At 38.1% G+C, this 21,321-nt stretch overlaps 7 protein-coding genes across 13 annotated transcripts; 3 read left to right on the top strand and 4 right to left on the bottom strand.

Annotated features, from left to right (window-relative positions):
* The first annotated feature begins 34 nt into the window (after positions 1 to 34).
* Positions 35 to 361, top strand: LOC125188140 (uncharacterized protein Os04g0629400-like). Its single transcript, XM_048084885.1, has one exon. It carries the CDS (start codon positions 35 to 37, stop codon positions 359 to 361), a length of 327 nt encoding a protein of 108 aa, XP_047940842.1.
* Positions 362 to 903: 542 nt separating this feature from the next.
* Positions 904 to 1,695, bottom strand: LOC125188139 (uclacyanin 1-like). The gene is made up of 2 exons (XM_048084884.1): positions 1,503 to 1,695; positions 904 to 1,373 (listed from the first exon to the last, which is right to left on the bottom strand). Exons 1-2 carry the CDS (start codon positions 1,669 to 1,671, stop codon positions 904 to 906), a joined length of 639 nt encoding a protein of 212 aa, XP_047940841.1. The 5' UTR covers positions 1,672 to 1,695.
* Positions 1,696 to 3,910: 2,215 nt separating this feature from the next.
* On the bottom strand, positions 3,911 to 5,312 carry LOC125188138. Its single transcript, XM_048084883.1, has 3 exons — positions 4,533 to 5,312; positions 4,140 to 4,329; positions 3,911 to 3,981 (listed from the first exon to the last, which is right to left on the bottom strand). The coding sequence occupies exons 1-3, from the start codon at positions 5,310 to 5,312 to the stop codon at positions 3,911 to 3,913; spliced, it is 1,041 nt and encodes a 346-aa protein (XP_047940840.1).
* LOC125186537 lies at positions 5,192 to 8,226 on the bottom strand. Of its 3 annotated transcripts, none has more exons than XR_007170462.1 (5): positions 7,464 to 8,226; positions 6,650 to 7,183; positions 6,432 to 6,555; positions 6,261 to 6,325; positions 5,192 to 5,414 (listed from the first exon to the last, which is right to left on the bottom strand). XR_007170462.1 is itself a non-coding variant. In XM_048082918.1 (4 exons), exons 1-3 carry the CDS (start codon positions 8,196 to 8,198, stop codon positions 6,445 to 6,447), a joined length of 1,380 nt encoding a protein of 459 aa, XP_047938875.1. In that variant the 5' UTR covers positions 8,199 to 8,226; the 3' UTR covers positions 5,864 to 6,325; positions 6,432 to 6,444. The 3 variants fall into 3 exon arrangements, 1 of the variants encoding a protein (XP_047938875.1); XR_007170463.1 differs by lacking the exon at positions 5,192 to 5,414 and adding an exon at positions 5,864 to 6,145; XM_048082918.1 differs by lacking the exon at positions 5,192 to 5,414 and having other exon boundaries at positions 5,864 to 6,325.
* Positions 8,227 to 9,073: 847 nt separating this feature from the next.
* LOC125186773 (peroxisome biogenesis protein 22) lies at positions 9,074 to 12,144 on the top strand. 2 transcript variants are annotated; one of them, XM_048083218.1, is made up of 9 exons: positions 9,074 to 9,374; positions 10,159 to 10,398; positions 10,488 to 10,535; positions 11,139 to 11,195; positions 11,283 to 11,384; positions 11,480 to 11,545; positions 11,661 to 11,762; positions 11,887 to 12,014; positions 12,056 to 12,144. In XM_048083218.1, exons 1-8 carry the CDS (start codon positions 9,282 to 9,284, stop codon positions 11,983 to 11,985), a joined length of 807 nt encoding a protein of 268 aa, XP_047939175.1. In that variant the 5' UTR covers positions 9,074 to 9,281; the 3' UTR covers positions 11,986 to 12,014; positions 12,056 to 12,144. The 2 variants fall into 2 exon arrangements, with proteins under 2 accessions (XP_047939175.1, XP_047939174.1); XM_048083217.1 differs by having other exon boundaries at positions 11,887 to 12,144.
* A 667-nt stretch (positions 12,145 to 12,811) lies between these two features.
* Positions 12,812 to 16,023, top strand: LOC125187333 (histone-lysine N-methyltransferase ATXR2). The gene is made up of 15 exons (XM_048083899.1): positions 12,812 to 12,937; positions 13,017 to 13,092; positions 13,314 to 13,399; positions 13,489 to 13,769; positions 13,877 to 13,989; positions 14,088 to 14,119; positions 14,222 to 14,376; positions 14,490 to 14,577; positions 14,666 to 14,714; positions 14,799 to 14,853; positions 14,929 to 14,998; positions 15,085 to 15,154; positions 15,290 to 15,366; positions 15,498 to 15,554; positions 15,636 to 16,023. The coding sequence occupies exons 1-15, from the start codon at positions 12,851 to 12,853 to the stop codon at positions 15,744 to 15,746; spliced, it is 1,407 nt and encodes a 468-aa protein (XP_047939856.1). The 5' UTR covers positions 12,812 to 12,850; the 3' UTR covers positions 15,747 to 16,023.
* A 342-nt stretch (positions 16,024 to 16,365) lies between these two features.
* On the bottom strand, positions 16,366 to 21,319 carry LOC125190103 (zinc finger CCCH domain-containing protein 13-like). Of its 4 annotated transcripts, none has more exons than XM_048087300.1 (12): positions 21,067 to 21,307; positions 19,251 to 19,864; positions 19,032 to 19,145; positions 18,885 to 18,915; positions 18,644 to 18,779; positions 18,462 to 18,518; positions 17,979 to 18,076; positions 17,787 to 17,858; positions 17,474 to 17,676; positions 17,014 to 17,207; positions 16,645 to 16,848; positions 16,366 to 16,541 (listed from the first exon to the last, which is right to left on the bottom strand). In XM_048087300.1, the coding sequence occupies exons 2-12, from the start codon at positions 19,396 to 19,398 to the stop codon at positions 16,470 to 16,472; spliced, it is 1,329 nt and encodes a 442-aa protein (XP_047943257.1). In that variant the 5' UTR covers positions 19,399 to 19,864; positions 21,067 to 21,307; the 3' UTR covers positions 16,366 to 16,469. The 4 variants fall into 4 exon arrangements, with proteins under 4 accessions (XP_047943257.1, XP_047943260.1, XP_047943259.1 ...); XM_048087303.1 differs by having other exon boundaries at positions 19,605 to 19,864; positions 21,067 to 21,306; XM_048087302.1 differs by having other exon boundaries at positions 19,605 to 19,668; positions 21,067 to 21,306.
* Positions 21,320 to 21,321: the final 2 nt, after the last annotated feature.

The following is a 21,321-nucleotide window of genomic DNA, read 5'->3' as shown; positions in this document are numbered from 1 at the left end:
CAATGCCTAAATTCAGAGAAGTGAAAGAAAAAAAATGTGTTGTTACATCGGAAAAGCAACAAAGATCTTCATTTTCCTACTCACACTTCTCCTCGCCGCCGCCCTTGTTTTCGGCTTCGCTTTCCTCGCACGCCGCCAGAGCTCCGACGACGCGCCGCCGGTTTCCAATCCCCCCTCCATTTACCCTACAAATTTCACTACGCCGTCGCTGCCGGATAATCATGCCACTCCTCATTCATCATCACCACCACCGCCGCCCTCGTCTTCTCACGTAGCTTCGACCACGCAGGTAGCGCCGCCGCCGCCTAGGCTTAGGTCGGCGGCTCCTCCGCCGGCGTTATGTCCGGGAAATGAATCGTAGTTTGTATCTTTGTCTACTTTATTTATCTAATTGTTACTTTTTCTTAAATTTAATGAAGAAAAATTTGGATTTTGGTTGTTTTGATTTTTATTTGGGGAGTACTTATGATAGAGAAATTATGAGTTATAACTCAGATTATACAAATTTATGTAATACTCCAATGTAGAAGCTTGTTTAGTTGTTAGGAGTAGTTTATTTATGCCTCTGTTATGGACTCAATTCCCATATTGGTTGTGAGAACAACTGGTGTGGATTATATAAACTGAATGAACTCTCTCTCTCTGGTCTTTTAGAATGAGTTATTCTGTTTGGTATTTATCAGCCTTAGATTTCCGCCTACACTAAAAGGTGTGGGCGTCGAAATTTTTGGTGTTTCAGTCCATTCAAGCTCCGCGCTTCTATATTTTGATAAATTAAGTAGAAACTATTTTCATTTTGTGTTGTGCCTCATAATTCACTAACTCTATTTCCACTACTTTTTACTCATTATTACCAATCCATCTCTTATTTTACCAATTATATGCATCAAAACCCATAATATTTCAAAAATTTCTATTTTTCAAAGATAGAAAACCGCCGATCAATCCCACCTTCGCCGCCGCCGACGGAGGAGGTGTCGGAGGCGGCAGCGCGGAGCCACTCGGTGCCGACGCCGCCGGCTGAGGAGGAGTAGGCATCACCGCCTTGGAGTGCTTTGGCGTCGGAGATGGAGTTGTAGGCGGCGGCGGCGGCGGCGGCGGCGAGGGAGTCGTAGTTTTGGATGACGGCGGCGGCGCGGTGGTGGTGGATGGCGGCGGCGGGGAGGCGGCGGCGGTGGTGGTGATGGCGAGCTTCATGCCGCTGATGCAGTGGCCGGCGGAGCCGCAGATGAAGTACCTGGTGCCGGCGGAAGTGAGGGGCACAACGGCGGCGCCGCCGGTGAGACGCGGCTGAAGAGGGTTGGTGGCTCTGCAGGATTCATAATCTGAGCGGGAAACTTCAGTCACGTCGTGGTTGGTGGTGTATCTGAAAACTGTATATATATGAAAAAATATAATCATGTTAGAAATTTGTATATTATAAATTTTTTTCTTTTGATTACATTCCTAATAATAAAAGTATTACTCATAGCAAAAAAAAAATGGTGAGAGATGAAACTAACTCAAATTATCTCCTTCGACAAATGTTAAGGAAGTAGGCCATGTTTGGAGATTGGTGGATTGATCCCATCCACCGTCTGGACTTCCGACCGTGTAATTTACGGCCGCCGCCGTTCCCATCAACGCCGCCGCCATCACAACCAAACTCAAAATTGTCTTCATCATTTTCATTTTTGCCTTTGTTTCAAAGGTGTTATCTATGTGTGTATATATAAGAGAAGAGATGGGTATTTATTCAATTTGGTTTGTTGAGTTTGCAATTTTTTTGAGTTAGTTGTGTATCATATAGAATTAGTTTATGGAATGAAGTTTGAGTTTGATTTGGTAAACGTTTTTAGAAGAATAATTTGGTGTTTAATTGGTTGACTCTTGCAAAGAGAGATTTTGTTGGTTTGGCATAGTTAACATGCTAAAACATGGATGGCCACCACCTTTTTCAATATATATACAAATCACATGTTGATCTTTAAAAATTATAATTCAAAGTTTTCATTCTTTTTTTTCCCCTTTAATGGGGATGAGAAACAATGCTTCTCCTTTTATTCAAATGATCATGGTGACTTAATCCTTTGATATGTTAATTAAAGACGACCGTCACACAAAATTCGTCACCATTTGATCCGGCACGGGTTTTAAGAAATGTAATAGAAAGTGAGTTGAAAAAGTTAGTGGCACGTGAGTCCTACTTTTATATATTAGTTTTATAATAAAATGTGAGTAGGGAATGAGTTAGTGGAAAGTAGGGCCCGCTATAAAAAATAGTAAAAGTGAAAGGTGAAACATTTTTAGGAACGGACGAAAAAGAAAATAAGTGATAAATTTTCAAGAACGGAAGGAGTATATCGTATCGACTAAGTTGCACTTCATCGCACTTAACTATTTTTAACTTTCCTAAATTCCTACATGAACCATTTACGAATACCCATTTGTTTTAACCATTATAAAATTAAATTTGGCATGCCACTTGTGCTCATGATTAAAAGAATTGAAATACTACCAAAATTAAATGTCACATAAGATGTAAGTTAATGTCCAGTATAAAAATATAGGATATGCTTGGCGTTATTTGCGTTTACTGGCATTTTATTGTCTCAAGATTTTGAATATATAATATCTGTGTATGATAATTGATATGCCAACCTGCAAGTTGACCAAGCTAATATATTGTAGATTTGTAGTACATTTTTTATATTTTGGTTTAATGTATTTTAATTTTTATTAAGATTATTTATATTATCATGAATTTCCGTACCCCTAACATCCAGCAAAGTGATTCGTTGTGTTCTTTATTCCATTTAAAATATTATGCTATATTTCTTTGTTGAAAGTGTATCGATTTTTTTTTTTCAATTCCTTTATATATCTCTACCTAATAATTTTAGACATTAATTAATGTCATGTAAAATGAGTAACTTTAAAGTTCAACTTATTCTGCGTGAAAATGAAAGTATGATATATACATTATAAATAAACACACACACATTCACATAAGGTAGGTAGTATAACAAATTTAATCAATATTACTAATATTTGAATATTTATGATAACACTTGTATATGTTTGATTGATTTTCTTATTATCAAATATGAGAGTGTAAATATTTAGTTAAGTTGGAAACTTTTGTTTCATTTACTATGACCACATACATAACATTAAGTGATTTCCTGTCAAAATTTAACTTGTTAAAACCTATACACTCGTACCGGTTATCTATTCGGTTAAAATAACGAATGTTCATAATTAAGGAACTAAATTAAGAAAATTATTCTTTAATTATAATTATCGAAATCAATATGAATTGAGAAACTGCAAATTAATACTCCCTCCATCCCCCATTAATTGTTCACTTCCACTTTTACTATAAATGGTAAATAGGTCTCACATTTTATTATAAATAAATGAATAAAAGTGAGACTAATATTTCACTAACTTTTTACTCATTTTCTTTTATTATTAAAACCCGTGCTGAAACCAAAGTGAATAATTAATGGGCGAGCGAGGGAGTATCGGCTATTGGGCTCTAAAGGCCCATGTATTCAGAAGAGTTTTGAGATTATTGGACTTTGAAAAATTAACACACGAACCTATTATTGACCACACCGAGGTCCAAGTGCGGTCCGAACTAAGGATCTCCTCATCCACTTTTCCTACTCCACTCCTCATCCACCTCTCACAATATAATAAAATAATATTATAATTATAACCAATTTTAATAAGTGATAATGGATTATTTTATTGCATTGTGAGGGGTGGAGTAGGAAAAGTGGATGAGGAAATCCTTACTGGTGTCCGGGGATTATATATTCAAAATTTTGAGACAATAATTTTTTTATATTTAATTATAGTGATAACGTTTCACACAAAATACCAAAAATTCAACGGTGCTATATAGATTAAATTTTGTTTTTATCTAGGAGCAAGCATGCATTACATCGCAACATGCCACTTTGGTCAACTTTGAATTCCCAAAACCACTAGATTCTGTTAATTAAAATAATCCAAGAGATAAGAAGAGTTTGATTCAAGAAAATGCTGGAGAGATCTAACAGTTATCTTTGATTAGTTCACAAGTTTCCCCTAACATGGTGGATAATTAAATAAATTACTACTATGTACCAAAATCAATGCATATGACCAACGATCGTAGCACACTGTCTGCTGCATGACCCTCTGGGAATCGATGTTCACGGCTTGAAACAAGTGTTGCATAGCATCTTTTCGTTCCATTTTCGGGAAAATCGAATCCATGGCGTCCCAGTGATGGAGAGAAACAATAGGCCTGAGCGGGTGAGAGGTCAAGAATCCGAGCATACTCCCACGAATATCCATCTGTTGTTCAATTTCATGTTTCAAACTAGTTTATCAGAAATACTGTTCAAACAAGCAGCAAGGATAGTAACACAAAGATATAAGTGGTGCTAATTGCATCATGTATTTTGACCGAATGAATAATTTTGAGCTCGTTTCGTCGTGTAATCCTTCAAATATTTAATCATATGTAGTGTTGATCAAATTTATCACTACAAATGTACCTGATGGAATCCTGGCTCATGAGTGAGACTGATGCCAAGCTCAGCAAGGCAGGCCTGAATCCTGCCGTCACTTCCGAAGAGGTGAGGGTATCGAGCCAAACACGAGTCGAGCACAGAAGCCAAAACCTTGGCCAGAGGATAGCTGATAGCAAAACCAGCTCCTCCAAAGGCCATTTCATAGGAGAAGAATTTGTTCTGAGCAAAACTCTCCGAGTTTGTTCCAATGTAATACCACAGGCCATCATCATACTTGGAAAGGGTTTTGACAAGATTCTCAGGGAAGAAGAGCGTGTCATCGTCCCCAAACACAAACCACCTCACATTTGTGTGGTTGAGGGCAACAGTCTCCGACACCACACGTGCCACGCGTATGGCTGATGGAAGGCCGCCGTTCCTGTATGTGTAACGGAACCTTGATGTGTCCTCCGATACACATATAGGAGGAAGAGAACCGGAATCAGCCTGGTCAAGAGTTCCGTTTGGTGGCATGCGTTCCAGGAAAACACAACCCCTCATCTCCTCGGGCCTCCACCAGATTCTAACATACTCCTTCCTGCTCAGCCAGGACTTCTCGCTCGAGGCTATGCCAAAGACGACGTGCTGAAGGGTGGTTGGTGATGACCAGCCTTGTAACGAACCGGAAAAATGTATTACCTTCGTCCTTGGGAGGATCAAGAATGATGCAAGAAGATACGTTGTGCATATAACGAACGAAATTATCATCAAGGTTAGGAGGCGGCGTGATGCTTCAGATTTCGACAGCAGTTTAGCCATCTGCATCTTTGATCTTTCCTCTGCAAGAAACGGGCAACGGAAGAATTGAACAGTCATAAAATTGAGCAGCTTTTGAACTTTAGAAGCCTTACTTGTTGACCAGATAACCTGGGTGGAAGTAAACAGCTTAGGTTAGGACAGATTTTTCCTCAAAAGTTAGGTACATCCACACACAGAAAGAAAAAAGGATACACAGTTTGTAGTAGTAAATATCTTAAAGAGTTATCTTCCCTCAGCAACAAAATCATGTCCAAATTTACTACCACCTGTGATTTATAATAAGATGATGATGTCTCACATATGCAAAGAACCAAAAAAGTCAACTCCTTCATCCTAGGATCTGATAATTGACTCACATCTTCTGAAGAATTAAATGATATACAAAACTTATCATGCAAAAAAAGGTAGGATTGGGCTTTGCCAGCTTAAGGTAGATTGCATTCTACACCAGATGCTGCCACAAGACATTTTCCAGATGTTACTCAAAGTAAACTCCAAAACTAAACTAAATAAATTTCCATTTTCCTGTCGAAATTTATTCATAATAAGACCAACGATGATAGAAAGTTAGAAAGAACATCAACTCAGCTGGTAAGAACAGGTATGAATAGTACAGGTACACGAAACAGCAACACAAGACTAGGCATATCTAGTTTACAAATTACAAAAAAAAATTGCTATAGAACAAAAATATTAGGCGAGAGTTCTAAGAATATCATGCTAAGCATTCCATGTTGTGCACCATCAATCTTCAGGTTCTCGGATATTTGACTTGGCCATTAGAAAGACGAGAAACTCTATTTTACGTTAAGCTCCAGCAAACAAGTGTTTCTTCCTGTCTTCTCGTGCATAATCCAAAGGAGAGACGAAATGAACATGATACGAAAAACAAACAGAATGTATACATTGCTTGCCACAAGTTTGATCAACGATTTATCCAATGATTTAAGGTACCTTCACTAAAGAATGTGAACAACTCCTGCCTGATCTGGGTTGACCGCCATGAGATACTCAAAGGTCTAAGTCAACAAAAGAAGACAATCAGTTTTAACTAACATATAGTATAAAGAACTAACTCACTCTACTGAAGTTGTATCAACCAAAATTGTCGAGTGATGCACTCACAATGCAAGACTAGTTATCCCTGCATAGCAATCAATTCATGAACTCCACATTTCCTTATTTGGACAGTTATTGTTTCATCAGAAAACGATGAAATATCGCAGCAATGACGACGCGGTACTTCCATCTAACACAAAAGACAGAAAGAAAGATTAGAGAAACAACCAAAAACATTACATACGACCCAAATAATTAGTTATTGATCAAAAGACAAGGATTACCTGTTCAGTATTAACACCTATTTTCTGAGAATAAACACTAACTGCTTTCAATCTCTCTAATGCTTTAAATTTAACGCAACTTCCAGCATTGTGTCTAGTGTATTCGGTCCAGATACCAGTTGTATCAGCAGTAACAGTATTCAAAAAGAAGGCAACGGGTCTTTTGCATGGATCACTAGGGTAATCTCTCGTGTTGAACATATAACGGCTTGAAGATACATTCTTTCCTCTCTTCCATGGGCTAAAAGTTCTCTGAAGTGAGAGCACTTCAGGAAGAAGTTTGTTCCCTTCATATACTTGAACAGCATAGCCCCATGAGACTGAAACCGTAACTGAACTAGTTTCGTGGTAGCAAACACTCTGCTGGAAAATCCTAGCAGGATCAACGCGTGAAGCTTTGGACAGATGTTCCAAAGCATTAATCCGGTCCCTACCAGGAAAGATTGGTTCAATAGCATCTATGTGATGCAGTGATGCAACAAGTGATATTGGATGCGCAGAGAGAAATCCGAATAAATCCCCTCGAACATCGACCTACACAAAAAGGAAAACATAAAACACTATCACATCATACCATATACAATCATCACAATCATCGACATCAAAGATTACTCCTTTCCAACAGATTTCGAACTATTGGCTATTAATAGTTAAAAATAGCTGTTTTTGCCTACGATTCAACTAATTAAAAAAGCAGCTAGCAGAGATCCACATTGAACGAAATGAAAACGTACAAACAAATCCATGCCAAAACCTCAAATCTCTGTGATTTTGATTTTGATTTTGATATAATCATCAAATTCGAGTAGCTTACCTGATGAAATCCTTTCTCGACGGTTAACGGAACGCCTAGCTCAGCTAAGCAGGCGAAAATTCGAGCATCGCTTCCGTACAAATGGCGGTACCTGCCGAGGCATGAATCGAGAACCCTAGCCAAAACCCGAGCTAACGGCGCACTGACCGCGAATCCGCCGCCGCCATACGCCATATCAAAGCTGAATTTCTCATTCTGCTCGTAGCTCTCAGAGCTACTGCCGATGTAGTACCACCAATTGTGGTCGTATTTCGACAAAATCCCCACCAAATTCTCAGCGAAAAACAAGGTATCGTCGTCGCCGAAGACGTACCAATGCACGCCGGGGACGCTCAATTCGACGGCGTCCTTAACGATTCGCGCAATTCGATGTCCCGCGGCTAGGGTTCCGGCGCCGGGGGGGACGATTATTGGAGGGAGAGACGGCGGGATCGGCTGCGGCGGGGGGCGGTCGAGGAAGAGGAATGTGGTGTTGAGGCGGGCGATCGGGCGGTGCCAGAGGCGGATGTAGCGAGCGCGGCGGTGGATCGAGGCCGAGGAGGAGGCGACGGAGAAGAGGACGCCGTGGAGAGAGAGCGGCGGAGGGGGATCCGCGGCGGATGAGTGAGCGACGGCGCTGGAGGAGAGGTCGAGGTTGTGGAGGTAGAGGAGCAGCGTGACGGAGAGTAAGGAGGAGACGGCGAGGAGGAAGTCTCTGATGCCGGATCGCGTGGCGGCGAACGGAATCACGGCCATTTTCCGGCGGTTTTTTCACACAGTCTGTTTTTTGTGCGCGAAATTTATTTCTTTTTCAAATAAAATTTATTGTATATGAAAATTGAAAATAATAAAGAACTAAAGAGTAAAGGTCAAAATTGGTCAGGTTAAACATGTAGTCAGAATACGAATTTAGTCCAAATCATTCATTTTTTGAAAATCGGATCTAAAATATTTGAAATCATTATCGAAGTGGTTCTAAACATTTGAAATCGTCGTCGAAGTAGTCATTTTACGTAAAAAACTAGGACAACGCCTAATTAATGATTTTTTTTTTAACTTAACTGATATACCAGTGCATGGTAATGATAAAATGCAAACTTATGCGTACAAAATCAAAACTCCTCAACGCAGCTTCAACACTGTTTCAATACAATATCAACACAGTGTAAAATTTCAAGATTATAATGTTAACACAGTATCAACACAGCATCAATCATTGACTATAGCTGAAATTCTGTTAGACACTTTTCTATTGATGCTTTTTTGTGACTTGTTGACGTTTTTCAATGCTCCAGATTATAATTTTGAGTTTGCACCATATTTAGAGTTTTCATTTGATCACATTCCTACTAGTGCATTAGTATACTCCGTATTAATTAAGCTAAAAATTCATTATTCAGGCGTTGACCGATAGTCTTTTACCGAAAAGGACCACTTTGTCAACGATTTAAAATGTTTAGGACCACTTCGATAACGATTTCAAATATTTTGAGTTCAATTTTTAAAAAATAAATATTTTAAACTAAATTCATATGGTTATATATTTAAGACCAATTTTATTCTTTCCTCATATTTAAAATACCAATATAGTCGAGAGAGAATAAAATTTAGTTGAAACGGTGGAAATTGGAATGCTATCTTTGTATAAAGCAGAAAAATTCAAAAGCCCCTTCTTCCTATCGCTTTCTTGCTCGATCTATGTATAAATTCGTTGTTTATTTTTCCCAGTCTACTGTGAAGAGCTTCAGCTTCAGCTCCCCCAATTTCACTTTCCGAATAAAAGCAAATTAAAAAAAAATTACCATCAATTCAATTCATCCATTGTTTCTGCAAATTCCGATGGCTGAAAATTCAAAGGAGGATTTTCTGCAGTTGGTCAAGCGAGTGGGGGCTTTTTTCACCGTCAAGATTTCGAATTTACTCCGACGCCTGGTTCGTTTTGATTTTTTCTATTTTTTGTAATTATTTTTCTTGAATTTCTTTGAGAATTGGGCTTTAGAGTGTATATAAGCTTCCAAGTTTTTATTTTTATATTTCTTCCAATTTTACGTATGCAATTTTGGTTTTATGGGTTTAGGGAGTGAAATTGATTCCTTGAGTTGAAATATTGTGGTGTGAATGTATAAATTTGTGGATATGAAGAGAATTGCAGAAAAATGTAATTAGAGTTATTAGATTTTATCAGTTGAAGTTTGTCCTAGAAAGCTCAAACTCAATCTCTTCATTATAGATTAGTTTATAAGAAAGTAGATTGTGTGTTGTTCTCGTTGATGTGGATAGCTTAAAGATAATTTACTATAAACACCCCTCAAAAAGAGAGAATACTTCAAAGAAAATTTGTTATAAACGGAGTATTACATGTTGCAGGTCGAATAATGGACGTTTCAGATTTAGTAATATGGCAAATGATTATTAGTTTGAACTATGTTTCTTGGAATATAGTCGGCCAAGTGTTCATCCTTCCACCAGCCAGTCAGTCTAGTCATTCAGTCGACGGTTTAACAATTTAAAAAACGTCAAGAACATGAAGAGTGGCCTGGCTTGTTGTACAAGACTCGAGCTTTTCTGTTGAGCATTTCTTTTTCCCTTGCAATGCTTAGAGAATGGATTAATTGTTACCTCCATGCATATTGTTGTTTATTTGCAATGTTTGCGTTTTTAGCATTGAGTTTGCTATAAATGGAAAAGATTATCGATTTTGTTGAATTGACTGCAGGATTCACGATCTTTTGGGGCTGTAGCAGGGCTGGCATTAGCAATAATTTTTACTTGGAGACTCTTAAGAGCACCTAGAGGGCCACAACGAAGGCAACCTAAAAGACAGGCATCATCAGCTAGTAGCTCTGATGTTAATAGTCGTGCAAGTGAAAATGCAGGCTCGTCGTCTGAGGTTTTCACCCCTCCAGAAGATCCCACTACCCAAAATGTTATTGATGAGTTATTTCAGCCGGTGAAGGTAGTTTTATAGATGTTCGGTCTGATTTTCTTTAGTTTTGTATGATGTTCTCAAATCTTGATTTGTTTTTCGTTGTTGTGGAAATGCAGCCAACTCTCAGCCAAATAGTGAGGCAAAGGCTGAGTGAAGGAAGAAAGGTAATGTAAGAAACACTTTGTGGTCTTATTTCATATGCAAGCCACTTTTGTATTGTCTGCCCCTTCTCTTAGTAACTGACTACAAATCTGTTAATTGATATTAGTGGTTTGTGTACAAGTTATACTAACACATTTCTTTACGTGGGCTTCCATTGTTTTATCAATTGATCAATTAGCGTGTATATGGTCATAGTTTGAAAAGTATGCCTTTTCCAGTTGTGAAGTTTGCGTTTTTATAGTTCTAGTTTAGAGGATGTCAGATGGGTTGGTTGAAATTCGAATATGCATTTCATATTAGTTCCCACTATTCCTATTTGGGATTTGGTTTATTGATATCCTATATATTTTGATTTCTTTTGGAGCGAAGAGGTGTTTCTACGTCTATTTTGGGTACAATACATTCGAGAGTTAATAGAGCTCGATAAGTTAGGAATGGCCAGAGCTTAATTTAAGATTCTATATGCTGCAAAGGTGAAAGGCTATAACTGGTTGCTAAGTTTCACATTTTGCAGTAATATAAAGAGTCGGAATTCATCTTCTTTTAACTAAATCATGACATTGTCTGTCACGACTAAATTCTTCCTTCATAACTTAACTGTTCAGGTAACATGTCGCTTGCTTGGTGTAATCCTCGAAGAAAACAGTCCAGAAGAGCTTCAGGTCGGTGCAATTTTTTAATTTAATGATCATCAATAAAATCATCATTGAGAATTTGCTCATTCTTGTGGTTTGCTCGATTTCTGCCAGAAGCAAGCAACTGTCCGGTCATCAGTTCTGGAGGTGCTGCTTGAGATCACGAAATTTTGTGATCTTTATCTCATGGAAAGAGTGCTCGATGACGAAAGTGAAGTAAAGCACCGACCGTCTCAGTTCATTGAATTTTTGTGATATATAATTCTTACTCTTTGTTCAAGATCACTGATACACCGAGTCAATTTATGCAGAAGAACGTTCTTCTAGCTTTGGAAAATGCCGGGGTTTTTACATCAAGTGGCTTAGTCAAAGATAAGGTAACGCTTCTTTAAAAAATCGATCTTTGTGAGAATACTACTACGCATTCATGTGGCTGGTTACAACTTTGAATTGTCTATTTCACTTCGTTATCTAATGCGTGAGAACGTTCAGGTTCTCTTCTGTAGCACTGAGATTGGACGGACGTCGTTTGTGAGACAACTCGAACCAGATTGGCATATAGACTCGAATCCCGAAATCACTACCCAATTAGCTGTACGTACACCCGCCTTCTCTTTTATCAGTATCTTAACTAATTTATCACTCACATCGTTATCTACGTTCCATTCGTGCTTCTCCCTGTGCACCCGTTAAATTGACTCCCTTGATCATTCTCCAGAGATTCATCAAGTCCCAGCTACATGTATCTCCCGAGAAGCTCGAACGACCCGCTGCCAACGTGTTCACGACACCATCGTTGGAGCAGTTCTTTGCTTAGTGTGATGTGCACTAGTAAAGTAAACATAGTTTGTTGCTCATACATTTGTTGTTACCTTCGGCTTCTGTAGTTTGCTGATGAATCGGATTGTACTGTTCTAGACTACATTTCATCAATGTACTTATAAATAATGCAACCGAATTGAGTTTTTTCTTTCAATTTTGTATTGTTTGGACTTTGGATTCTATTATTTCAGAGCTTGTTGTATAGGTTCTATTGACATAGTAGAAATGAAATACTCCTATGAAAGATTAATTTTCAATTGAAAAATGAGATTGCAAAAAGTTCATAGCCCATGATGGGTTAACAATTTGTGCGGGTTGGGTCGACACAATATAGCCGAATACAAGCACGATCAAATAAGTTGTTTGGCACAAACACGCTATGCGATATGGACATCGCAATGATACGAACATGATTCAATTCATATTTATATATGATAACGACATGACAAGATAGATCGTGCACAATTCAGTTCATATTTACATACACGATAATAACACGACAAAGTAAAAATATGATAGAGTTTCAATTCTCAAAATTAAAAGACTAATACTCGAATTCAAAGTAACTCTAACTATTAACATAAGAATCTAAATAATTATATATAAACACATTAAATGCTTTATGTATACCTATTAATTAATTAAAAGAAGATATAAAAGGTACTAGTATAGTAGTATTAAAATTCAATAAACTTAAAATTAGTCTATTAGTATATTATTTATTGCTACTTTAAAATATATAAAAATCGATTTAATAATCAAGAAAAATGCACATAAATGAGAACTATATATAGATTTGAATGGAGGCGCTATATAAACAGAGCGAGTATTAGCAGACGGAAAAGCTCTGAGACTTCTCAATGGAGGCTTTAAACTGCCCAATCGATGCCCAATTTTCCGACAAAATCTCGATTCTTCTCAGCTCTCCACCTCTCCCACAAGTTGAGGCAAGTAAAACAATCTTTAAATTCACTATCTTTCACTAAATTATTGATTATTGAGGATGAATTTATCGCTTTCCCACAGGAATATTTTGAGAAGCTTGTGACTGAAAGGGAATGTAATGGGCTTAAAGTCAAATTAGATGGAGAGCATGGAAAAGGTAGTTCCTTTTTATTGTGTTATCATGGTATTCTGTTATTTTATTGAACACACACACACACACCTATGTTTCAATGTGGAGTTTTGGTGTTTGATTCCTTGGTGTTGAGTTTCTAGGAGAAGACCTTTTTTTAAGATTTTGATGTATTGAATTGTGTGGAAAATGGTTAAAGGAGTGACCTTTATTGAAGGGTTTTACATGATGTGGTGAAATAACTGTAGGGGTTTATAGCGAGGTCGATTTTCAAGAAGATGACCTAATTTTGAAGGATCGAATGCTCGTTGGTGCTCAGCATTCATCTAATAAGGTATTGGATGATGTGATTGACTACCTTGTATTCCTGTCTGTGATGACATGATTTAATGTTGTTGTTCTTTTTCTCGTTGCTTGTGGAAGGTCAATTGTATGGTGTGTAGTTTCTGCTTTCGATTCATTGGCTCGATAGAGCTTCAAATCGGGAGGAAATTGTATTTGGAAGAGTTGGGGATCTCTGCAGATGGAGGATGTGGCTCATCTGGTGGAATGGAGTGTGGTAGTTCGTCTGAGAAAATCCGTCTGTCGCATGATACTATTCAGTCGTTAATGGAGGGACGCTTGCAGCTGCCGTATTCAGAGAACTTCCCTCTCCCTCCAGTTGTTTCTTGCATTGGAGGCTGCAAAGAAACTTATTATTGCAGGTAGTTCACAAGCTTAGTCTAAGGGCTCTCGACAAAACCATCTGGTTAGACCAGTGCAGTATATGATCCATATTTGCTTAATCGGATGTGCGATTCACTTTTTGTAGCGAATCTTGTGCGCAAGCTGATTGGGACTCGTTCCATTCTTTACTCTGCATTGGGGCTGGATCATCATCTCCTAATAGAGAAGCGCTTCGGGAATTCGTGAAGCATGCTGATGGTAAACCTAGAAATCATTTCGGTGAAATTCATATTTGTCGTACTTATTATTCTTTTTATCGGATTGATTAACGTGCTCTCACCATCTGCTTTCTACAGACACAAATGATATCTTCATCCCTGCTGCCAAGGTAATTCGCCTAATGTTTACTGAATTATGCTATTTTGCTTGTGATAAATATCTTCTTCCCATATTCGTATTTCATTTTTGTATATTTTGGTTCTTGATGCAGGTAATATCATCCACCATTTTGAGATACAGAAAGTTGAAAGCTGCTCGTGTTGAACAGCAGCCGGGAAAGCTCATTGTGTCAGATCCACACGACACTTGCATATTCCCATTGCTATTAGAGGCGTGGAAGCCAGTGTCAATGGGATTTAAGAGAAGGTAATTGAGACAAAAGTACTATATAAACGAGCGACCAGAATCTTGAATCTGGAAATCGAGGCCTTACTGTGATATATGATTACGACAAGACAGTAAGTTTTTTCCGTCTGTAGGTGGTGGGACTGCATTGCTCTTCCAGATGATGTCGATTCCTGCGATGAAGCCGACTTCAGAATGCAAATAAAGGACTTAGCGTTTGAGGTAATCCGCTTCTGCTCCTAAATGGTCTAAATGAATATCTCAGTGAATGCTTATGTAAGTTAATAACTTGTTTTTTTTTATTGTTTAGTCGTTACAGCTGCTGAAGGAAGCCATCTACGACGAGGAATGTGCACTGTGTATCCTACCCATTGCTGAATTGGCTGCAATTTATTTCTGAATATTTATACGAATTATACTTTGAAGTCCTTAATCTTTCCAAGTATTTTCCCTCGACATCTATGGCCATATCATTGGCATGTTTGAGCTGAATAACCTGTAAGGCCGTTGCTATTCTTCGTGAAGTTAATGAGTCAAGTGTGTTACCTAACTTGGGGTTCTCTTATATTCCAGTGATTTGGTTGTAGCATCCCCAGTCGAGGATTACTTTTTGTATATCGATGATCTTCCCCCCTCCCAAAAGGTTTGGACTTTGGATGTGTTTCGTGCTTCATGGTAACACAGCTCTGGATTTTTCACATTGGCTTATTAAATAAAAGTTCATTACAGAAAGAAGCTGAGAAGACGACTAAATCTTTCCTCGATGCTCTTGGTGAGGACTACTCTGTTTCGTGTGAAGGTATTTCTCTCTTTCTAATGGTAGCAACAAGTTACTCATGAATCCATCAAAGATGAAAAGGCGATTGTGTGTGTGTGTGTGAGAGAGAGAGAGACTTGAATATTGTGACTGAATTGTGTTTATAAATCTGCATAGGTACTGCATTTTTCCCTTTGCAGAGTTGTATGAATCATTCTTGCATCCCTAATGCCAAAGCATTCAAGCGTGAAGAGGTACGTATTCGAATCTTGAACCATAATTGCTGTGCCATGTAATGTTGCAAACTATCTTTCTTTTGCTCATTCTCGCCGAGGCTGCGTGACGTTGAACCAGATACTTACAGAGGGTTATTTTGTTCGATCAGGATAGGGACGGTCAAGCTACGATACTTGCCCTTCGACCTATTTCAAAGGACGAAGAGGTAAACTCCTTCCCATTTATTAACATATATGCTTATGAGCTAAAGTTCTATGCAGTGAGCTTCAGCTTCTTGTCTCTCCAGATAACTATATCGTACATCGATGAAGATCTTCCCTACGAAGAAAGGCAGCTACTACTTGCCGACTACGGCTTCACATGTAAATGCCCCAGATGTGTAGAGGAAGCACCTTGAATGCCAAAATTAACTGCCCCCCCTCTCCCCAAACCTCGCAGAGACGTCTCTCGTTCGGAGAAGCAACCAACCAAACAGGCAACGGCCGGTGTGGCAAAGCTCAAATTTTTCCTTTTCTTTCAGTCGTTTTGATATATTACCTAACTTTGTTTTGTGTAGTTTGTGAGAAAAATCGGTTAGTCACGATTGAGACCATAAGTTAATGAATAGTGTTTTTGGTAGGAAAGAAATTACGATGTAGGTGTGATATGTATGATAATGTGGGGAAATTTCACCATTCATTATAGATAGAAATGTCAATCAATACAAATTTCAATACAAATTTTTATCAGGTTTTAGGTTAATATTGCTTGGATTGCAAGCTAATTGGGCTAAAATTTTACTATTAGATTAGAAATTTACCCTAACTTTGTTCAAAATTTACCCGAACAAAGTTGGGGTAAATTTCTAGTTATAAACTCAATCAAATGCCAACTAACATCTAGAATCGTATGAATGGATAAATTGAATACAAATGTGGATCTAATGAGCTTTTTATGTAAGCAGAGAACTAAAAAAAGTGATTACCAACCAAAATGAAATTTCCAAAGATCTGGAAAGTAGGTAAAATGGGAAATGGTAAATAAAAACCAGACCTAATTTCTGTACAACAATTTGCAAATGTGACAGCCCCAGATCTTTACAAAATTTGGTTTTACCGTTTACGCATAGAAAGGAGATACATCAAACAATATCGACTTCGACAGTCTCCTCATCTACTCCATCAACGTCCACATTCTCATCGTCACCTTTGTACTGCAAACAAGCCAAGTTTACCATCTCAGCTGAGGAACGAGATGAAAATGTGTTTTTCTAGCAGGGGTTTTCTTATATATGGATCAAATTCGGATATAACTACCTGCATATACGCATTCTGAGGGATAGGAGGTGGGAGTGGCGGAAATGGTAAGCGGGAGGTCTTGAATCTATCTTCCGACCCATTAGGACCGTTCGAGGGAACCTGAACCCTCTCATCTGTTTCAGCAACCTCGACGTCTTCATCAATTGCATTAGCAGCTATACCAGTCGAGGGCAGTATAATGCCTGTCTCTGTTACGTTGTACTGCAGAATTTTCATGAAACGCAAGAAGTATTACAATAGTTTCCAAGAATATACATCAAAAGTAGAAAAGAGACACGTGTACGCAATTAAATGGCAAAATGCATACACCCCAAGTTTAAATGAAGTTAGATCATATGAATTCTATTGGGAAGAAACAGAGAGTACCTTGTCAGCAGAGTCAGTATCAGCAGGCAGGTTTGAGCCTTTCCTAGACTTTTCATCATATGTTGAGCGCCAACGACTATTATATGTATCTGCGTCTGCTTCAGATTTCTTGGTATTGCTAAAATGCTCTTGGTTCCTGGATGATCGATGAGGTTTTTCTACCTTACTTTTGCCCATATCACCTCTTCCCCCGACTGGATGGACAGAACAAAGTATGAAACATAAGCTAAAACTAAGAGATGCATGCATATAAACGACATCATCCAGAACAGATATTCTTGCTGAGTTGAGGGAGTTAAATCAACTATCATAAAAAGCAATAGAGCATACACTAAATAATACAATTAACTAAATTAAAACTGGCAGAACTTCTTTTAAAGTGCTACAGATAATGTGATGTGCATTAACTTTTTAAAATGCCACACGACAAAAAAGGCCTCTTTCTACAGTTTTTAAACACCTTGAGGTGAAGCCTCCTGAGCTTCAAGGGAAAAACGTGACCTCTTCCTGCGCGGGGAAGAATTCAGTTGACCCTCATTCAGTGGGCTAGTAAAACCGCCCTTTACATCATCACTCGAGGCTTTGGTTTTTGTATCATCCTCATTGCCTACCCCAACGTCCGAATCAAGCTGCTCACCCAACTTCTGAAGCTGGGCTTGTGATCTATAAAACCACGAACACCATGAAAGTCATACAAAGTTAATCTATAGACTGAGAGAGACTAAGGCAATAAAAACGAAAAGAAGAATACTATTATCAAGCCAAATGCATACTTCTTGAGTTCGTCTTGTAACCGCGAGTGCCGGTTATGTGCTTTAATAAACTTCTTTATTTTTGTAGAGAACCTATAGAAAAAGTTCAATCCAAGAGAAATGTAAGACTGCAATAAAATTTCTGAGATTAATTAAACTATCAGACTGCAATTCATATAAACCTAGAAGTCATGTAGTAGTAACTAGTGATACCTTTTACCCTCTTCTTTCTCTTTAGAAAGTTGCATCTCAAGATCATGAATTTTGAACGTCAAAGAATCAGCTTCGTTAACCTTTTCCTCCAGGTACATCTGTTCAGAAACACAATTGAACAGTTTAGGATCAAATTTTGTGAACCAAAAAAAAGTAATCTTTTGCCAAGAGGGGCACCAGGTTTATACACAAGTGAACAATTTCGGGTAAAGATGACAATGGAACAACTAGTACGACTATGACCAAACCTGTCCCATTGCCAGTAGCATATATTTCTCATTTAACCCTACATCTTGTATGCATATTCTTTTCTTATTTATACATAATTGGATTGAAGACTTTGAAATACTAGGATTATTTTTACTGTACATGATAAAAACAATAAAAAAATAGTTTCTTGTGATGCAAAGCTTAAAGAGGACTGCACGTCTGCACCTACAACACATAAGCTCCAGCTACAAGAATGCAAATAATGAAACTAACCTGTAGCTGTTGCTTGTCCTCCTCCAGCAGTTTAATTTCAGAGTGTATTTCTCTCAGCTGTAAAAACAAAAGAATGAACAAGATTCCAATAATGGAATAGTCAGAAGATGAAAGAAGCCTTAAATGACAGAAGAAGTTTCTCAGGCTCTTCAATAAATTTGGAAGGCTATTATCTGTCAAACCTGCTCATCAATTTGCATTTTGGCTTCAGAGGATGCCAGTCTTCTATCTTTGATTTGATCTTCAGTCCCATCTGACATTCTGCCGGAGTAATCACTATGGCCATCAAATTGCCTCCTCTTCCGCACATTTCTGTCACTGAAACAAGAAAACAAAAAAAGAGGCAGATTCTAAGTTAATCCCAGACAGGTTTCATGAGTAAATATAAGATAAAAGAAACAAAAAAAACTTTACTGAACCTACATCCTTTTCCCAAGAGCGCGAGGACTATCTCCTGCAAAATCGAGGAACAAAAATATAAAAAAGAAAATACTATTTTGAAGACCATGATATAAATTATAATACTAAGGACACGGCAAAACAGGATCCAAATGGAAAGATGCCTCTTACCATGAGAGGTGTGTCTTGCTCTGGCGTCTCGTCTATCTGGTGAGTTGCGCAATGGAGAACGGATCCTGTCGAGCCTTTCTCTCAAGTCACCACCACCTCGAAACTCCTGATTTCCTGCAAGATGGAGAAATGTCATAAAACACATATTGATCAGTTGTAATCTCACAACCGACCCAACCAGGGAGCCCAAGCCAGTAACTGATATTAAGTTCAGCTTACCATTACTAGAACAAATGAGTAACATAATAATAATAATAAGTTTTAGTGCCTTCTTGCAGATTCCATATGAGCCATAGAAATAAAGGCTCTTCGTGTAAAGATAGATAAGATATACTGAGAGCTTTATAGAATGATACTCAAGGATCATTGAAGCAACTCAAAATATAGAAATCCTCTGCCCCGCTGTGATAAAAATATAAATCAATGGTGCTGATTCTTCACATGCTTGTATGGAATAAATAACAATATTCTTCCACGTGCAATACATATATATCATCTCTATAGTCACCAACCAAGAAAGCCAGCAGATCCCTTCACAGTATCTTTCAATGCTAAACCATATGAAGAAAATACCATTCTCTCCGAGAATATATATAGTGCAGAATATAGTGGGATATTGATCCAGCATTGGGTGGCCCTTGACATTCATATATAGAAGTCAGATCAAGATAATACCACATTCTCTACAAACTGCAGAAATTCCAAAGGCCTATCTCTGACCCCTCACATAAAACAGCAGATTCAAAAATGAACAGTGATTAACCAAGAGAAGGAGAAGCTTAATCACACCAAAATCAGCATTAAGACTGACAAACCAACCAGCATAATCCATTCTGCTAAGAGGTACTGAGTTAGTACGTTGGTAATGATTCATAAAGTGTGGACAAGCAGTATCTTGGGCAAAGATTTTTAATTCACACTGAGATGACAAATGATCCAGACAGGAAGTAATACTAAGTATGAACAGAACGAAGGGAGACCAAAAAGTAAACCCATTCATGGAACGAAGTTGCTAACCAGTAAAGAGGCGCTATAATTATTGCTGGGTACGAAACATGTTAAAGATGAGAGAAACTAGGGAGAACTGAGTACCAGAAATCCCTCAGCATTATTACCTAATATCCCGCGTTAATCAAAATCATGTTAATTTTAATTTCCTTGTACAGAAAAGAGGAACATCTATGACTTGTGGCCAGAACTACATAAAATGATTCATGATACTCAATATTTTAGACTAAATAATTGTTGTCAGTCAAATTATATAAAATAAGGGGCATGGAAAAATAATAATGCATGTTCTCCAAGTTGGGCACTGGGCAGCCAAAGTTGTGTAGAGTCTGTAGACTACTAAAGTATCAAATCAAGAGTTCTAAAATCATTTCCTCTAAAGAAGACATAGGAAAGGAAATGCAAAAATCATATACTCCCTCTGTCCCTTAAAAGTGTTTAGAAGAATGAAAGAAGGGGCTCAATTTGTCGTAGTGTGGGTAAAATATAAGAAGTCATTGGTAGGGTAGTGTACAAAATGGAGTATAAAAAGACATGACTTGGCTTCTCCAGAAGGAGTCCTTACGGACCATTCACACTACTGTTTGGAAACCAGAACCATCTACACAAAGGTGTGAATAAGTAAATATTCAAGTTCAACTAATGCAAACAACCTCGATATCAGGACATCTTCCAGCCCGCACAAAAAGTACTCTTTACAATTCAAATCAAACTATCAGACTACCGATATAGAATATGCTAACCTAAAATCTAACATTACTAAAGCGGTATTAAAACACAAGGATTATAGAACATACACATCGTCTCCAATATTCAATCCATTACCCCCATAAACAAAAAAGATATACCAATAATCACTCAAATAAGCTAAAAACAGTATAAAACACAAGCATATAACATATTCCATGCTAAACACCACATTCATTTGCGACAGAAATCAATTAATTGAAACTGGAAGCTGCGGTAAAATAGAGCGATTCGAGCTGAGTTTCTCCGAAAAATAAAAGCATATGACCGATACGTATACCATTGAAAGAGCGGCGGAGCTCGGCGGAGCCATGGGCGAAGTTACAGAACTGGCGAGAGCAGCGGCCCCTCTGGAACAGCATACATAGCTTTGTCTTGTACAGTTTCCTCTCCACCATCTTTTTCCTTCTCGAATTCTTCTTCTGCGCTCTTGAATTGAATTCGCCTCTCCAATTGAAAATCGACCGCAGAAACCCTAATTTAGAAATTGGGGGCTGAAAATGAAATCGCAGTGGCGATTAAGTGTCACCCCACC

The sequence above is a fragment of the Salvia hispanica genome, chromosome 5 (assembly GCF_023119035.1).
Source record: "Salvia hispanica cultivar TCC Black 2014 chromosome 5, UniMelb_Shisp_WGS_1.0, whole genome shotgun sequence".
In the NCBI taxonomy this organism is placed as follows: domain Eukaryota; kingdom Viridiplantae; phylum Streptophyta; class Magnoliopsida; order Lamiales; family Lamiaceae; genus Salvia; species Salvia hispanica.
Note: the sequence above shows the minus strand (reverse complement) of the source record. Positions and strands in the feature narration are given on the sequence as shown.

Coding starts and splice junctions, on each gene's coding strand:
- LOC125188140 (XM_048084885.1), top strand. CDS start 35: ATGTGTTGTTACATCGGAAAAGCAACAAAGATCTTCATTTTCCTACTC.
- LOC125188139 (XM_048084884.1), bottom strand. CDS start 1,671: ATGAAAATGATGAAGACAATTTTGAGTTTGGTTGTGATGGCGGCGGCG. Junction 1,374..1,502: donor TGTCGAAGGAGATAATTTGA/GTTAGTTTCATC, acceptor ATATATATACAG/TTTTCAGATACACCACCAAC.
- LOC125188138 (XM_048084883.1), bottom strand. CDS start 5,312: ATGCAGATGGCTAAACTGCTGTCGAAATCTGAAGCATCACGCCGCCTC. Junction 4,330..4,532: donor ATGAGCCAGGATTCCATCAG/GTACATTTGTAG, acceptor ATTGAACAACAG/ATGGATATTCGTGGGAGTAT. Junction 3,982..4,139: donor GCAGACAGTGTGCTACGATC/GTTGGTCATATG, acceptor TTTAATTAACAG/AATCTAGTGGTTTTGGGAAT.
- LOC125186537 (XM_048082918.1), bottom strand. CDS start 8,198: ATGGCCGTGATTCCGTTCGCCGCCACGCGATCCGGCATCAGAGACTTC. Junction 7,184..7,463: donor TCGAGAAAGGATTTCATCAG/GTAAGCTACTCG, acceptor CTTTTTGTGTAG/GTCGATGTTCGAGGGGATTT. Junction 6,556..6,649: donor TAGGTGTTAATACTGAACAG/GTAATCCTTGTC, acceptor CTTTTGTGTTAG/ATGGAAGTACCGCGTCGTCA.
- LOC125186773 (XM_048083218.1), top strand. CDS start 9,282: ATGGCTGAAAATTCAAAGGAGGATTTTCTGCAGTTGGTCAAGCGAGTG. Junction 10,399..10,487: donor AGTTATTTCAGCCGGTGAAG/GTAGTTTTATAG, acceptor GTGGAAATGCAG/CCAACTCTCAGCCAAATAGT. Junction 11,763..11,886: donor AAATCACTACCCAATTAGCT/GTACGTACACCC, acceptor ATCATTCTCCAG/AGATTCATCAAGTCCCAGCT.
- LOC125187333 (XM_048083899.1), top strand. CDS start 12,851: ATGGAGGCTTTAAACTGCCCAATCGATGCCCAATTTTCCGACAAAATC. Junction 14,120..14,221: donor TCTTCATCCCTGCTGCCAAG/GTAATTCGCCTA, acceptor TTCTTGATGCAG/GTAATATCATCCACCATTTT. Junction 14,377..14,489: donor TCAATGGGATTTAAGAGAAG/GTAATTGAGACA, acceptor TTCCGTCTGTAG/GTGGTGGGACTGCATTGCTC.
- LOC125190103 (XM_048087300.1), bottom strand. CDS start 19,398: ATGATCCTTGAGTATCATTCTATAAAGCTCTCAGTATATCTTATCTAT. Junction 18,916..19,031: donor AGCAAGACACACCTCTCATG/GTAAGAGGCATC, acceptor TCGATTTTGCAG/GAGATAGTCCTCGCGCTCTT. Junction 16,542..16,644: donor CTCAGAATGCGTATATGCAG/GTAGTTATATCC, acceptor GCTTGTTTGCAG/TACAAAGGTGACGATGAGAA.